Source organism: Drosophila sulfurigaster, chromosome 2L (assembly GCF_023558435.1).
Source record: "Drosophila sulfurigaster albostrigata strain 15112-1811.04 chromosome 2L, ASM2355843v2, whole genome shotgun sequence".
In the NCBI taxonomy this organism is placed as follows: domain Eukaryota; kingdom Metazoa; phylum Arthropoda; class Insecta; order Diptera; family Drosophilidae; genus Drosophila; species Drosophila sulfurigaster.
In genome coordinates, this window is record NC_084881.1 from 22912134 (window position 1) to 22929914 (window position 17781).

Sequence of the window (17781 nt, forward strand, 5' to 3'; positions counted from 1 at the left end):
TTTTGTTTTATCATCTTTTGTTGTTTTTGTTTTCAACATAAGCACAGTAATTGTTATTATTAATTATAATTGTAGAGTTGTGCCTAGTTTTTGTAATTGTTGTTAACTTTAATAGTGTGTGTATATGTGTGTGTGTGTGTGTATGAGTGTTAGATTGGGGGTTATAACTTCTCAATTTCTCCATCTTGTGCTTCATATTTCAACTTCGTTCCGTCTGGGTTCCTAATTGTGTTTTTCTTCTTCTCATCTATTTATGTGAATAATTATAATCGTAATTATAATCGTGTCTCTACACACACACGCACATTGTTTATCTGGTTGTCGTATATTTACGTAAAACTAAATACTTAATTCCACTTTCGTTCTCATCTGTCTCCTCGATTATCCTCCTCGCATTATCATCTCAATCTTAATCAGTTTTGTTTTTAGTAGTTCAACTAACATTAAATATCGTAATCATAATATAATATAATTCTTTTCTTCTTCTTTTTGCATTTCATCTCTCTTTCTCTCTACTATTCTTCTTCTTCTGCTGTCGTTAGTTCTTGACTTAGCCTACGCCTGCGCCGCCTTCTTTACTCTCTTTCAGCTTCCTCAGCAACAAGTTTTGCACTTAAATATTTAATGGGGTTTTTTTTTTGTTGTTTCTGCGTTCTCATTTTCTCATATTCTGTTTGATTGGCTGTAGGAAAGGGCGCGGGACTTGTATGATTAACTGGGGGCGCTGCTATTAGCATAATATGTGTTTGTTTGTTTTTCTGTTTTCATTTTTTTTTTGTTTTTTTTTTTTTTATGTTTTATGTTTTGTATGTAGTTAAGTTTAATCGTTTACATACTTTGTTTTTGCCTTACAACAAAATGCACAAAATAATACAAATTTTCTCAGTGTGATTTTCGCAAAAAACGTTCTAGCTGCTGCACATTTGATGCACAAAAGTACATAAATTTACACATATGTATGTATGTATGTTGTCCTAACAACTTTCCTTACATCTTTTGCCTTCTCTCTCTCTCTCAAAGTCTGAGTTTGCCACGCTGCATGCTCTTGGCCAAAAGCTACTAGCACAGCTAGTAGACTTTTTGATGGCGCCACGTGTTGCGCATACATTTCATAAATGTAACAGGGACGTGTGAGAAAATCAATTAATTATAGTAAATTATAGACGCTAAGCGCCTAACAAAGATCGTTTTAAGGGAGTACAGCGCAAAGGGTGGCAGGCGGGGGGGCGTTTAACTATGAGATGTTTAGCTTCCTTGTATTGCACGTTACACAAATCACGTTGCAAGCTGTGCAGCAGCGTTGTGGCAGCGAGAGAGTGAGAGAAAGCTTAGACATCTCGATACATGAACATATATGTGTTTAGGATATATAATTGCTGCTTTCTATGCATATCTAACTAGCTGCTTCTTCTATTTTTAGGGGGATGTGTGGTTGCTCCTTCGAGTAGTTGTTGCCTCCTTCTCTCCTCATCCTTTGCTCTGCTTCTCCTCTTACAGATTCAGGCCATTCACCATTGCGTCGCGGCTGCTGTGGCTGTTGTGGCCGCCGCATGCAGCAGGGGCTACTGTTAGTAAACCACCGGATGTTGCTCCACATTCGTGGGCAGATGTTGCAGCTGCATGGCAGCGCGTGCCAAGGCGCTTGGATCGCTGATCAAGGCGATCGGCACCTGTGGTGGCGGCTGCTGTTGCTGCTGCTGTGGCGGTGCCTGCGGATGTGCCTGTTGCTGCTGCTGATGGTGTTGCTGCTGCTGCTGTTGTTGCTGCTGCTGATGCTGTTGATGATGATGCGCCGCCTGCTGTATGGACAACTGCAGCAATTGCTGCTGCTGCAACTGCTGTTGCTGCTGCTGATGGGCTGCCACCGCAGCCTGTTGCTGTTGTTGCTGCTGCTGGGCGGCAACCTGTTGCTGATGCTGCTGATGGGCCACGGCTGCCGCCTGCTGCTGAGCTGCAGCTGCAGCCGCTGCCTGTTGTTGTTGTGCTGCAGCGGCAGCAGCTGCTTGTTGCTGTGCCGCAACTGCAGCGGCTGCTTGCTGTTGCTTCTGCGTCTGCTGGGCATTGTGCGAGGAGATGAGCGTACTGGTGACCAACGGCACCAGGCCTGGCGTTAGCTGGACGGCACCGGCGCCAGCCGCTGCAGCGCCCGCTGTTATCTGCTGTATGGTGTGCATTGTGGTCGTCGCCGAATGATGCGGAACTGCAAAAGTGTGAGTGTGGGAGGGGGAGGGAGAGAAGTATTTTGTTAGATACGTTTACACTTGGGGGTGCAACAAACTTTTGCTTAGAATTCTGTGTCCGACTCACTTATGATCGGTTTCACTTCCTGCTTGACTTGGGTCAGCACACCAGCCGGTATTTGCGGATGCGGATGCACGGGTGGGGGCGGCATCATGGCATCCGGGTGATTCATCTTCATGTGCCGCTTCAAATTGCCGCGCTCGACGAACGCCTTGCTGCACAGTGTGCACGCGTGCGGTTTCTCGCCCGAATGCGAGCGCATATGCGAGACCAGATGACCTGCGAAACGGACAATGGAAGCGACATGAAGACATCTCTTTCATCTTTCATTCATTCTCGACAAGGGATACGTTATTATAATTTCGGGGAACAGTTAAAAACTACAAATTTAAACAAACCAAAGCGGACGGGTCTTGGTTTCCGTACTGAGCGAGACGTGGACGGGGCATGCATTTAAATTCAATTATGGGATACTACAAATTGGGATTACTTTAGGGGCGGGAATGGAGAGCACGATGCAGCCAGCGGCATTCTAGAACTTAAAACTAACTTAAGATGTGGTCGATCCATAAAATATTAAAATAGTATTCAATTTAAGCTAGATGTACATTCATTAAGTTTACCCCAACCTAAACTATTATTAATCACATTATTGTATACATTATAAATAACTACTTGATTTACAGAATAATAAACTTTGGTATTTTAACTATAAAAACAAATAGATTTCTAGCTATACTTAAACATATAAAACAACATATTCATATAAAATTGTGATAAAGTCTAAGGTTATACAGTCATGACATAAATACATCCATTCTGTAGTCGTCAACCAGAGTTATAAATGAAAATATAATAATATATAGCGATATAATAACTTAGTTGTGTTCAGTATTTTTTTTTTAGATTTATATGCTAACTATTTTCCAATTATTAGATATCGATTGATTTTTAAGCGTATAAGTTGAAATTATAATTTGTTTTAAAGTTTGCAACGATAATTTAAACAAACTTCTAATTTATATTTATGGTGTTTTCTTCTGTTTTTCTTTCAATATAATGTCTTAGGTAAGTTTAAAATTTGAACTTCAAATCCAAAGGGAAAATAACAAATATTCGATTGATAGTATTTTTAGTCATGAATGATCACATTATGCTTTATATAATATCACAACATTCATCGCGTAATGAAATAATTAAGGCATTTGAATTTATAAAAATGGTGTTTAACCATAATCATGATCTGATAAACTAAAATTATGGAATTTATATTTATGTATAATTATTATTAGACTACAAGGAAGGATTCGACTTTGCCCAGGCTGCACTGTGGTGAAGTGGGAGAAAAGTGAGGATAACAGTTCATATAGGTTCACTGGTTGGTCGTGTGCCTGGCTGGCATATAGAGGCTGGATTGGGATTGTGATTGACTAATATGCTGACGCCACGTCTTGCGTGCGCTGCCTGAACCGACTCCAATTGCGATGCCGAAGACTTGGATGGCGGATTCAGAGAGACGCGACTCACCTTTGCAAATGAAATTCTTGGGGCATTTTTCGCAGGCAAACGGACGTTCGCACTCCTGTCCCTTGGTGTGGCTACGCTGATGGAACAAGAGATTGCCCTTGAGGGGGAAGGATTTGCCGCATGTCTCGCATGTGAAGGGGCGATCGCCGGTGTGGCAACGTGACATATGATTGATCAGATGCTCCTTGCGTGTGAACGGCTTGTTGCACACGTTGCAGCAATGGGGATTGTCGCTCGAATGCTGGCGCATATGATTATTGAGATGCTCCTTCCGTGTGAAGGTCTTCTGACAGTATTCGCATTTGTGGGGCGAGTCTCCAGTGTGCAGGCGGACATGATTCGTCAGATGCTCCTTCCGGGTGAAGGTCTTCTTGCAGTAGGAGCAGCGATGCGGCGAATCGCCCGTGTGCTGGCGCACATGATTCGTTAGGTGCTCCTTCCTTGTGAAGGTCTTCGTGCAATAGGTGCACTTGTGCGGCGATTCGCCTGTATGTTGCCGTACATGATTAACCATGTGATCTTTGCGTGTGAACGCTTTCGTGCAGTACGTGCACTTGAACGGTGTCTCACCCGTGTGCTGGCGTATGTGATTCACCAGATGCTCCTTGCGCGTGAACGTCTTCATGCAGTAGGAGCAGCGATGCGGCGACTCTCCCGTGTGCTGTCGCACGTGATTTAACAAGTGCTCCTTGCGTGTGAACGTCTTGGAGCAGAAGTCGCACCGATGCGGCGTCTCGCCTGCTTGCGTGGTAAAAAAGGCAAGAGATGTACAAGAAGAAGAAGATGGAGAAGGAGAAGAAGAAGAAAAGAAAAACATGTTAGAGATTAGTAATCATTATCGACAATGCAACACTTGTAAATCAATTGTTAGTTCGTTCGTAACGAGTGTAAAGTATGTTTGTCCAGTGTCTCAGTCCGTTTGGTAGTCGCCTATTTTCCCCCATTTTCAATTTCGTATTTAGCTGTAAATAAGTGATCGACATGTTCCAACAGCGTTCCTTCTTTTTCCAATTTATGGTAGTTAATGTTACATGCTATGGTAGATATATGGTATTTAATGATATATTATATTATCGTAAATTGTATGTATTATTTAATTGACGATCAGTTGCAAACTAAATGTGTAATTTGATTTATCAAATTGTAGACGATCGCTTCTTATGATCTCAGAACAAATTCCAACAACAGCGCCATTGAGAACAACTCATTTTAAGAATGAGGGAGGCGTTCGTTCGTTCGTTCGATATTTTTTAATTAAAATTGTGATCATAATAAATTTATACAAAAATTTATTCACGACTCATCATCTCACATATTCTTCTTCAATCACAAATTGAGCTTGCACTTGAACGGTATTCTCACCCGTGTGCTGGCGTATATGATTCACCAGATGCTCCTTGCGCGTAAACGTCTTGCTGCAGTAGGAGCAGCGATGCGGCGATTCTCCCGTGTGCTGGCGCACGTGATTTATCAAATTCTCCTTGCGTGTGAACGTCTTGGAGCAGAAGTCGCACCGATGCGGCGTCTCGCCTGCTTGCGTGGTAAATTGCAAGAATCGTAACATTCAATTCAAGATCAGTTTCATCATTTAAGTATTTAAATGCTACAATATACTTATTATATTATACGCAAATTCTTTAAAGGTCACAGTTGGACATATATGTATATATATATTTTTTTTTGATTTTGGAATATACGCGTATTTGCTGTATTGTCAATTTCACACAAGTTGATAATGATTCACATCCCAAGGTCATAGACTGATCTCAGTAATTTAGGCACTTTAACAGCATTTCATATAGTTGGGGAAATCATAAAGCCATCTATGATGGAAATATATGAGTCATGATTTAATTAATGGATTTCATTCAATATAATAATAATATTTTGACATCACTTTTTGGGTATGATTAGTTTGCTTTAGAAATGCGATCGTCAATTAATTTTTTGGTTATATTATATTTTTATAAAATCTATACGGGTTTATTGTTCTGTTGCATGTAAAACGGAATATCTATAATTGAAGAATTTATTAATATTGAAGAACTGTTGTTTTTAATCAATTTAGGTAATATTTGATAAATTCTTTAAATATGACATGAATTGGCAATAACCAAATTTATATTTAGTTTGGTTTTGAATTGTGATCGTAATGTGATATTTTATATGAATGGGAATATATAGGATTGCATTTAACAATCTTGAAGATCAGCTGTTTATGATTTATTAAATACATAGTTGTATTTGATATTATTGTTCATTTTAAAGAAAGAACTCTTTGAATCTTTAGTGGATTTTGAAAATTAGATCTCTAGTTGTGGTTATATATAATCGACTTTCGACTTGACTTTGTCATTGTTTTGCTGAGGAGTCGCGCTGTGATTGAGCAAGAAATCGCTGTTTACTTTGTCGTTATCACGCCCATCCCTTGGGATGTAGTTCGTTATCGCTGCTCGTGCACCAATCGCGCAAGTGTGCGTGTCAGAGTATCAAAGTTGGGGTGTGTGAGTGTAGCTGTAGTTGTGTGTGTGTCTGCGTTTGTGTGTGTGTGTGTGTGGGAGTAATTGTCTCTTTTATGACTATAAATGCCTTCCAGGCCACTTTCGAGGACAACAGGGACTGGCATTTTTGGTTTTTGGATAGAATGCGTGCGTAGTGTGCGTAGGATGTCTTGTGGTCGGAGTTTGAAGTCTTGAAATCTTGTTTTGGGTGTCGAGTCAAGTCAAGTCTTATGTGTGTGTGTGTGTGAGTGTGCGTTTTGTGGTGTGTGCTGTTGTGTGTTGATTCTGTTTGTGTCTCTTTACCTGTATGCCAGAGTATGTGATTGGTGAAGTGCTCCTTGCGGCTAAAGCTCTTGCCGCAGATTTCGCAACGGAACGGCGTCTCGTTGGTGTGGGAGCGCATATGGTTGGCTAGGTGCTCCTTGCGCGTATATTTCTTGCCGCAGACATCGCACTGATGCGGTGTTTGACCTGTTTAATTGATGGTACATACAGAACAATAAAGAGAAAGAGAGAACGAGAGGGAGAGAAAGAGAACAGAAGAGTTGAGGCTAAGGTAAAGTTTCTTTCTTATCTATCTTTTTACTTTTCTAATAAGAGCAAGCATTAAACAAAATAAAAATCAACTAAAAGAAAATTGTCAAACGCGCAGTAAAAGTTGTAAGTTTTCAAATTGTCCCGCCAAAGCGTAAAAAAATCAAAAATATCGAAAATAAAAACAAAACGATAAAAAAAGTCCCCCGGCAACGCAATGCTTAGTGTGAAATTTTGGCCGTGGTTCGAACGAAGCGAACGGAAGCTCGGCTTTTGTTTTTCCTTTTTTAAATGTCTGTGTGTGTGTGTGTGTGGGTGGCGCATGGGCGGTGGGCGTGGTTGTGGTAGTCATATGTGTGTGTGAAGCGTATGTATACAGGATGTATGAATGCGAGTGTGTTCCTAGACATGAATAACAATAAAACTTTGAGTCGACAGAAAAGCTAATCCATCGATAGATCGCCCCATGCGTGTTATCGATAACTAACTAATTAATGAAGCTGATGTGTGTTTGTGTGAGTGAACGCGAAGTTCAAGTCTAGCTGAATGCGACCGGGTTCGACGCCAATAATTGAAGCCTAACTTGCAATGCACATGTAAATGTATTGTAATGTTTGTGGAATAAGTATCTCTCCAGCCCAAAAAAATAGAAAGGTATGTGAGTGTGTGTGGGCGTGAATCTGTCTGGTGTCGCACAGTTAAACGCCGTAGGCACAGGCACAGGACGTTGGCAATCGACAAGCAGCAACAACGAACTTTTCTTTTAATACTCTTTTTTTTTTGGGCACCCTGTATAGCTGAGAGAGTGGGGGGAGATAGAGTAAGAGAACAAGCGAGAGTGAAAGAATGATGGAGTTTGAGAGTTGACAAAAACATTTAAGGTGGGGAAGACGGGGTAGGCAAGGCAAAAGAAACACTGGCAAAAATACACGATGAGAGCGTAAGAGAAAGAGCGAGAACGAGTGAGATGAAGTGGAGCGGGAAGGAAATCGCAGCGATGACGATCGAAGGTTTGGCAGTGGAGCAATGAAGTGGAACAAGAATTATGGTGGATGGAGGATGAAGTGTGACGATTGAAGGAGTGGAGTGTGACGTTTGGAGAGTGGAGATTGGAGTGTGATTGTTTGGTTGTTGTGATTTTGTTTTGTGAGAGTGTGAGCGTGTGTGATGTTGGTTGGCTTAGGGGGAAGGAGTGTTATGAGCGGTATGAGCGAGTATTTTTGAGCGAGAAGGTTGCGGAAATGTACGTAGAGCTGAAGCACGATCGATAACAGTATATCGATAACATTTTAAATTTTTTGTACTACTAGTTGTGATCAAATTAAAATTTTGTTTGGATTAATTGATTGATATGTGAAAAAATCGATTTCGAATTATATTATCGATAACATATTTGATGAAAGTTATTCAGCTGAAGTTGTAACTTTACCAATGATATTTTTTTTATGGTAAGTGTGGTTGTGTTGTTTTGAGGTTGAGAGGATTGTGAGTTCAAAAAAAATGCAAAAAGGAAACTCGGATAGGCTACATATAAGTTATGGGCTTATATATAGGAAGAAGCACAAGCACAAGCAAATATTAATATGAGTGAGTAAGATAGCGAGAGCGTAAGTGAGTGAGGAAGAAGGAAGCAGACGAGGTGAAAGTACGCACGATGAGTGGCGGTTACTTAATTGGCTTTTCTTTTTTCTTTTGATATTTTGATTTGATTGATTGATTGATCAAATTTTGATATTTGATTGATTATTGGTTGTGGTGTGATGTGATGGCTGTTGATAACATATAGTATGTATATAGATAGCTGATATTACTTTTTGTTTTTTGGTTTTGTTTTCGGTATTTTGTACTCTACTTGGAATTTTGGTAACGGTAATCGGTTATCGATATTTTGATAATTATAGGTACTTTTTGGTGGTAAATTTGGTAGCATTTTTTTTTAAGTATTGTTTTTTTTTTTTTTTTGGTATAGATATATAATAGTTTATTTTGTTTTGAGGTCGTGGCGCTCGCCGCTCGCATTTGTCCGCCCCCTTTGCACCAAATCATCACACTCACCAGTGTGCCACATGTAGTGGTTAACATAGTGTTCCTTGCGCGTAAAGGACTTCTTACAAATATCGCAACGATGTGGCGTCTCACCCGTGTGTTTGCGCACATGGTTGACCATGTGCTCCTTGCGCGTAAACGTCTTGGCGCAGTACTGGCAACGGAACGGCGTTTCGCCCGTATGCGAACGAAAATGATTGTCCAGATGCTCTTTGCGCGCAAATGTCTTTTGGCAAATGGTGCAGGCGAATGGTTTGTCCGTTGAATGACGTTTCATGTGACGCTCCAAACTGGTATTGTTGGCAAACACATTGAAGCACACAATGCATGTGAACATGGGACCGCCAATATGAATTTTACCATGACGGGTCAAATCCTGCGATGTGGTAAAGCCCTGACCGCACACCTGACACATAAATGGCTTGCGCTCGCTGTGGTAGCGACGGTGCACAATCAGCTGATAACGAAATTGAAACATTTTCCCACAAATATCGCACACATGCGTCCCAGTCGCAATCGGTGTGCCATCGGGGGCCAAGGCAACGCTCGATTGACCATCGACGCCATGGATGCCGCCCTCCATTTTCGGCATCAGCAGTTCACCGGTTGTTGTCGTTGTCGTCGAACTGTTATTGTTGTTACTGTTACTGTTACTAGTGTTATTATTGCCCCCACTGTTATTCCCGCTGTTGTTGTTATTGTTGCTACCTGAGCTAGTTGTCGTCACCGTGGCACTGCCCTGCTGTGTTCCAGCATTTGTGCTAGTCACAGCTTGTTGCTGTTGCTGCTGTTGTTGCTGCTGCTGTTGTTGTTGTTGCTGCTGTTGTTGTGCTGACGCTGCCGCTGATGCGGCAGCTGCAGCTGCGGCTGCTGCATTGGCCGAGGCCATTACAGCAGCGACAGTTGCATTATTTGTGGACACCGCCGCTGCGGCTGCAGCTGCGCTAGCCGATGAATGCGTCGTGGATGCTGCTGTTGCTTGCGGTGGCAGTGGCGGTGGCGGTGGCAGTTGTGGCGGTGGCAACTGACTGCCATGCACCGCCGCCACATGATTCACCACATCGCCATGGATTTTGCCAAAGACCTCGTGATACGTAAATAATTGCGATATATCCTCAATGTTCACTTTATACATTTCAATGCCGCCGTGTGCTGTTGTCGGTTGTTGCTTATTCCCTCCGTCCACTTTACTATTATTATTATTATTCTGATGATGCTGCTGTTGAAGCTGCTGATGTTGCTGCTGAAGATGAGCAAGATGATGATGTTGTTGATGCTGCTGCTGCTGTTGCTGTGGATCGCTGGCTTTGTGGCCCAAAGTGATGGTGGTGCCACCGCCAGTGGTCACCACCGGTGCCGAAACCACCGAAGGTGCCGAACTGGCAGCGCTCACGTGCTGCATTTAGAGTATAACGAACGAATTTTGACTGCTCGCTTTGTGGCCTCCGTCTCGAAATAAAATTGTATTCATCAAATTCTTATTGGATTGGACTTAAAAGTGTGTGTCTAACGTGACTTATTTCTGTTTCCTGCTGCAATTGCTGCTGCTACTTTTGACTGCAATTGTATTTCAAGATGTTGTTGTTGTTGTTGTTGCTGTTGTAGGTGTTATTAATGTAGTTGCTGTTTGCTACATTATATTCTCGTTTGTTGTTGTTGTTGCTGTCGACTGCTGTCTTGCGCTGGCCGTTGTGGCTACAAAAAGTCAAGTGAAGGAATATTTGTTGTCTCTGATTATTGAAGAATGAGTTTTGCGGCGCTTTGGCCAAATTACCATGCAGCTTCTTATTCTTCTTAACACATCACTGTAGTTGCTCGCAGTATTATTGTTGTTATTGCCTCTCTCGATCCACCTGCAAAATGTAAACAAAGCGAAGATCAGTATATTTATCGGTATTTTTTGGTGCCACAGTTAAGCTAAACTTGTATTGTCTAACACGAAATGTCTTACTATCATTTCTACAAGGCATAACAGATTTCTTAATATGTTTGAATAATATATATTATATTTCAGTGTCATATTCTAAATAAATATTTGGGAAATGCCAATATTTCAACCCAATGTGTAACATCTGCGCAGTTAACAGCGCGTTAACAGTAAGCGAACATTTTGCAAGTAACGATTTGTTTTGTCGTAGTTTTTCAAATGTTGTTGTTGTGTTATTGTAAATGCAGAAATGCAAAACTAATGCTATCCGAGCATTAACCCTTCAAGTACAGTTGAGCTCACACACAATCACAATTCTCGTGTGTAAAGATGTTCAAAAATGCTGCTGGGCAGTTATTGATTTTGTAATATCAAATGATATAAATTGCCCATTAGCAAAAGAGAGAAAGAGAGAGGAGTGTCCTGCACACAATGAAATAACTTTATATAAATTGTAAAAGCAAAACACACACACACAGAGCGACGAAAAGGGAGTGGAGAACTGTGATGATGTTTGGGTGTGAAGTTGGGCTATGTCAATGCCTCGCCTTAGCAGGATTCAGGATTTAGATATCCAATCAGAGTATGCAAGCAGCATTTGATAGAAATGTTTTGAGAGCCGAGAAGAATGTATGTAGAGAGGTGGAGAGAGAAATTGTGGAGAATGTTATATGGAGAGATGGGGAGGCGGGCAGGTGGCTGATGTAAATATTAAGAAGTACAAATCGATTAAAGACAACGCGCCTTGAAGCATAAGTGTTGTAACTACGAATGTGTGTGTGTGTGCGTGTAGGACAAGAGGGAAGTTAAAGTAAGCGGTGGTGAGAGAGTGTGAGCAAGCGAGCGAGCGCGCGCGCACGACGAGTGGGGGTTGTGAATGAAGAGTGAGCGAGCGAGTGGGTTGTTTGCATAGGTCCTGGAGCTGAGCTGAAGTAAGCGCTTAAGCTGCTGCTGTACAGCTCACAGCACCACTTCCCCTCGCCTGCTCTCCCAAAAGCTTGCGCGCCGCTCTCTCACTCTCTGCGCCTTTACATTTAGATTGTTTTCACTGGCCCAGCAAATAATTCAGCTAAACAGACGACACACTCACACACACATACAAAAACAATACAAATACAAATAAAGAGAGAGAACGAGAGCGCAACGAAACGGGGAGTGGAAGTGGGCGAGTTCATGTAACACAAAAAGGGCGCCACTTTTTATGTGGTGAGGTAGGAATACATATACTAACACACAGCTACAAACACAAATACATATGTAATATATGTAACTTCAGTTACATTATTCTAACTGGGCCCGGGAAAATGGGCGGAGCGGGCATGAGCAAAAGCTGATAAATCTAAACACTAAAATAACTGAAATAGAAAAACATTTGAAAGTCACATGAAAACGTTACATGTAAATTGCAAATATTTTGAAATAATGTATTCCACATTGTTCTCTTATTGGTATCCGAATTCCTATTAGAATACATGAAAATATAAATCGTTATTTTAAATAAATAACTCAAAAACCAACTAATCCCAAATCAATCCTCATTTAAAATAATAGAAAATTATAGTATTCAAATTTTGATAAAGCACAATTTTTAAATATTGTTAGTTTATTAAGATGAACTTTAATTTTCAATAAGATATCTCTTTTTATTTATTTTCGCTTGGAATAGCAAAAAAAAAATAGAGTTTCTTATAGCTGAAACATTTCCCACTTTGTACATGGAAACATTTAAGCTGACACCAGTGTGCAGGAGTCATAAATGCTAATTTACGCTTCGATTGCAATTCACAATTCTATCGACGTTATCGAAACACTAATAGAACACCATGACCTTCTTCCTATTGGCACTTACCTTATGCAATGCACTTAATATTTTTCGACAACTAAACGAAATAATTGTCGTCGTTTTGTCTCACCGGGAGCAAACGTTAAATGTCTAGTATATAATAGTTAATTATTAACCGGCAGACACGCTTTATGCACTTTCAATCAAGTATTTTGAGTTACGTTTTGTGGGACACCTGCAAAAAAACACAAGAGAGCCAAACGATAAACGATAACAACAGAGTACTGAGCAAACAGAGCGTTCGGTGAGCAACAGTTTGTTTTGTGTTTATGTTTACGCGAAATAATCAAACGGACACCGCGCGCGCGGTACAGTCGTCTTAACCCCCTCCCACCCATTATTTACGCGCACTGCAGAGAGACCCCGTGAGCAAGCCGTTCACACGGCGGCAGTGGGAGGGAGACGACGTGACGCAGCAGCAGCAGCAAAAGTAAATCAAGTGAAAATTATTTGCAGTCAATATGCAAAGAGCACACAAACACATACACATGCATGCATCTACGTGTATGTGTATCGCTTCTGCGTGTGCAAGTGTGTATGTGCGTAAGCACAGATGAAAGCTGCGTCGTAGTTCATTTCAACGGCGCGGGGGGTAACAGACAATTGGCAGGCTGGGCTAACATGATTGAGTGATTGAAATTGCATACACATTCATACGTACAAATGTATGTACAGTGGAGCACGACATACTTGATCCAATCTGTTTTAAAAATGTTAAAGGCATTTATAATTTTAAACTAAAATAATTTAAAATTTACATATTGATTGCATTTATAAAAATAGTTTAATTTTTGGCAAAATATTTATTTTTGCCTCTATAGGGGGCATGCATTAAAACTCGTTCATTCAACATTTTTAACTCAACACACACATGCTCATAAATCATAAATTCTCAATACTATCTCAAAACGCGATACACGGTGCTAACAAATCAAATTAATTGTATCTACTATAAGTACATACAATGTATGTAAGTATGTATATGTGTGTGTTTAGCTATAGTATGTGTGTGTACTATATCTATTGCGGTATGTGCGTGCATTGCCCGTCGTCGTCTTCTAGATGATGGAGCTCTCGTGCTTTGGCTTCGCTTTTGGCTGCCCCGCCAACAAAATACAAAACACAAATACAATAAAAAAAAAAGAAGAAAAACGTTCTCTTTTTGTTCCTCGCTCTCATTCTCTCTCTCTCTCGTTCAATCTATCATGCTCTCTGGTTACTCGGCTTGCGGTCGTCTCTCTTTCATTTACTTTGTGCACTTTTATGCTTTGCTTTATTTGTTGTTTCGTTGTTCACGCTCACACGACATTCGCAGCAGTGAGTTGCTCTCTCTCTCTGTCCCTCCCTCTCTCGTACGCTGTTGCTGCGCCTCTCTCTCCTTCTCACATTTTGTAGCAACGAGCCGCCGCTTACATTGCTTCTCATTATTCATTGAACGACAACGCTCCCCCGTTGCTCCCCACACACACACACATACACACACCCCTTGGACGATTTGCACGACGCCTAAAGCGGAAAACCAATAAAAACGAATTGAATCGCAAAGCGTAAGTACAAAATAAAGCGAAAAAGGCTGGCACAGGCAAAAACGAGAAACAACTCAGAAAGCTACAGTTGAGTGGGTTCGCTTAAAACATACCCGTCACATTTTATTGCAATGCTGTTGCACTTCAATATTTGCCCTATTAAATAGTTGTTTTTAATTGTAACAAAAGCATTATTCGCAGCATTTATTGCCTTGTTTATAATTGAAAACTCATCATATTTTGTAAACTTCTACGATTCCCACTGACCTATCATACTCCTTATAATATGTGAGTGACGGGTATAAAAATGAAAGCTAAGGCGAGCGCGGAGCGAAACGAATTGGTGGGGAGAGCAGCAAAGAGTGGAGAGGGGAAAAGCGACGAAGAGTCAAACAGTACAGGCGGCGCATACAAGTTTTGCGTTTTGCCTACATTCTATGCCGAACTCGAGTTATAGTTATAATTATTGCTGCCGTCTCTCGGCTTTTTAATTTTTAATTTTTTGTTTGGTTGTCGCTCAATTTTTCGAGAGACAGAGACAACGACAGAGGGGGGAAATAGAGGCACGGTGCGGCAGAGAGAGACGCATATTTTCATTACAGCCAATTAGTGTGCATTTCATAATTGTTTAATAAAATACAAAAATACAAATATTTCAAATGGAAAACTTGTAGAGAAAAATATCGTATATTAAAAAGCCCACTAAATAGTCGCTTAGATTAATGCAACCAAGCCCTGAAAAATTGCAATTGCACAAATTCAAGTCTAATCAGAAAACTGCAATTAATGTAACCATATGGTAGCCAAAAAAAAGAATAATCTAAAAATGTAATTTTTTGAGAAGTCCATACGCACACACACATGCTCATTTAACCATATATATAGTGTAGTACATTGCAAGCATCTCAGTTGCATTTGCATTTATTAATACGAAAAAAATGAATTTTTTCGAAAATGCAACCCTGTGCTGTGTGTGCCGCCTTGCAAACAAGAAAATGACACGATGATGACGTTAATGGGAACTCGGTACGTGTGTTAGTGTATATGTGTATATTTATTACGCACACACACACTCACGATCTACATATATAAGCCCACAGATACAATACATAGACAAAACACAGCAGCTCACGTATCTCACATACGCACACATACACTAACAAAAGACACTCGCACTCAACACACACAATTACGCACTCACACTCACACACTGACGTCGACCGCAAAGTCATTTGATAATATTGTATTAGAATTTCACAAAGATACACTGTTCACATTTCCAATTGGATCTCATTTACACTCGCTTCTAAGCAGCAATAACAATAACAACAGTAACGTTTAACACAATATTTTTGCTCTTCTCTCCAACAAATTGTTCGTTTTGCAAAATTTTTGCATAAACATTCGCTAAAATATGGTTCTTATGACGCCATTATATGTATGTATGAAAAATTACTTGATTGTAGTTGTGGTGGTGGCGGCGGCGGCGATGCGTCGTACGTGTATTTGTATATGTAATTGTATTGTGTGTCTGTGTGTGTTGGAAAAAACTTTAGCAGCGCCGAGCCGAGCACACAGGCAGAGCAACAGTAGTGTAGTAGAAAAATCAAAACGCCGCGCGGGTGAGAGGCGGTGGTGTACGGTGTACAGAGCAAAGCAAACTGAAAATTGAATGAGACGCGGAGGCAGCAGAAGCAGCAGCAACAGCAATAGCAGCAGCAGAAGCAGAAGGCAGAGAGCAGCAGGCAGACAGCAAAGCAAGCGCAAGCGATGTAAAAAGTTCTTCGTGAGGCGCGTTCGCGTTTCGTGCACTGCACGAAAACACAGTGAGCACGGAACACACAATTCACACCATTTATGGAGTAGAACAATTCACGAGATTCATCGTTTAATTTAATATGCATATGATTCTTATCGGTAATTTATTAAATTTAAAATACCACTTTATATTATTTTAATTGTTATAATTAAAGAAATTATTTATGTAGTTCCAATTTTAGTATATAATTTAGTTTAAAAAATATGTTTTAAATTCTTATTGTTCATATAGTTTATATTAAATTTGAAATTCAATTTGCCTATAACTTTATTGAGAAAATAATTTTTTTAATTTAGTATATTCTTATTGAGCAGTTATAGCTGTACTTCCTTCCAAAGCTGTGTTTTTGGTGGGTTTCTAACAAGAACTATCTTGAAGATACTGTAAATACAGTTGCGCAAATATTGAACTTTAAAAAATGAAGAGTTCGAATATTTTATATTGTTAAATATATAAATCAAAATATTTCGAATTCGTATCTGTTAAATTATTTTCTTTCAAAACGTGTTCACTGTGCATATTCGTGCAGAGCTCTTATTTCGTGTTCGGTGTTCCTGTTTCTCGTGTGGGAGAGCGAGGTAGAGGTGAAGCTCAGAGAATGAGAGAGCGCGCTCAACGTGAGCGCAAAAGAACGGGAGAGATACAGACACAGTGTCTCTGTGTGTGTGTGCATTCGTGTGCGATTGCGTTGTTCTTATTGACTGGCGTTGACTGACTGCGCGCTGCTGCTTCTTCATTTTTTTTCATTTTGGGGCTTGTGCTTTGGCACAAAAAGGCGGTAAAAATATTAAGCTGAAATATGACTGCATTCAAAGATGTTACTGCAAAGCTCGTTCTAGCATTGCAATTGAATTCCCAATTGGGAATAAATTGTATACGCATCTCTACACTCACATACATACATACATAATCCCACACTTTGATACATGCACATGTATGCACATTTTACTTACAGCGGTCAGACCAGAAATCAAGCTCTTTTTGACTTGCCCGCCACTCCTCTTTTTCGGTTTTCTTCTTGCTAGCTGGCTTGCTTGTATGTTGCAGCAGCAACGCGTCCCGCACCGCGACGCGTAAAATTCTTAATGGCGGCTGTTAGACGGGGGCACCGACGACGCGTCGTCACAATTTTTTTTATTATTGTAAACCGCGCACACAAACAAACACTTTTTGCTATCTGCTTGTTACCTGCATTTTGCACTGCATTCACATTTCATTATTATTGCAAATACATACAATATATTTTATTACTTCTTTTATTTGGCTTTTGCTTTGCAGCCATGCAGTTTACACCACCACTGAACACCTTGTTTTCATTTTTACAGTAGCTTAACAGCGACAACAAATTTAACATTTGCTTCAGCTGCAAACTAACAGCGAAGTAATTCCTGAAAGTAATGCATTTACTTGTTTTCCAACCTATACAAACCATTTGTTTATTTTGCACTTTTAAACAAGCACTATTCAAAACTTTTTTTTTTACAACTTTAATTACAATGTAGCCGAGAGTTTGAGGATCCTACTAAAAAGTTTATCGTCCCTATTTGAATTTAACCATTTGGTTGCAACCGCTTGAAGCGAATTGAAGCAGGACAATAGTGGTGGAAGCACAACGATACTACTATCGATAATTTTGGATTTGTTATTTCGATTTTGAATTTTAGTCATCGATGTTTGTAACCAATTTTATAATTATTAGGATTGTTGTATATTTATAAATTTGCATAAATTTCTTCTGTTTTCTTGTCGACCTATTATTTGTTTGATACTTTTAAATATTTTGTTCAGAAGAGTATGTTATCGATGTCATCGGTGTT

The 17781-nt window shown here is 40.2% G+C and overlaps 1 protein-coding gene across 12 annotated transcripts; it reads right to left on the reverse strand.

Moving 5' to 3' along the window:
- On the reverse strand, positions 1 to 17303 carry LOC133843776 (zinc finger protein 271). 12 transcript variants are annotated; one of them, XM_062277562.1, is made up of 9 exons: positions 16918 to 17303; positions 10624 to 10702; positions 8943 to 10544; positions 6573 to 6740; positions 5131 to 5301; positions 4339 to 4506; positions 3769 to 4254; positions 2308 to 2520; positions 1 to 2200 (listed from the first exon to the last, which is right to left on the reverse strand). In XM_062277562.1, the coding sequence occupies exons 3-9, from the start codon at positions 10249 to 10251 to the stop codon at positions 1569 to 1571; spliced, it is 3147 nt and encodes a 1048-aa protein (XP_062133546.1). In that variant the 5' UTR covers positions 10252 to 10544; positions 10624 to 10702; positions 16918 to 17303; the 3' UTR covers positions 1 to 1568. The 12 variants fall into 12 exon arrangements, with proteins under 12 accessions (XP_062133546.1, XP_062133483.1, XP_062133465.1 ...); XM_062277499.1 differs by lacking the exon at positions 16918 to 17303 and adding an exon at positions 15602 to 15806 and having other exon boundaries at positions 8859 to 10544; XM_062277481.1 differs by lacking the exon at positions 16918 to 17303 and adding exons at positions 12626 to 12794; positions 15602 to 15805 and having other exon boundaries at positions 3769 to 4506; positions 8859 to 10544.
- Positions 17304 to 17781: the final 478 nt, after the last annotated feature.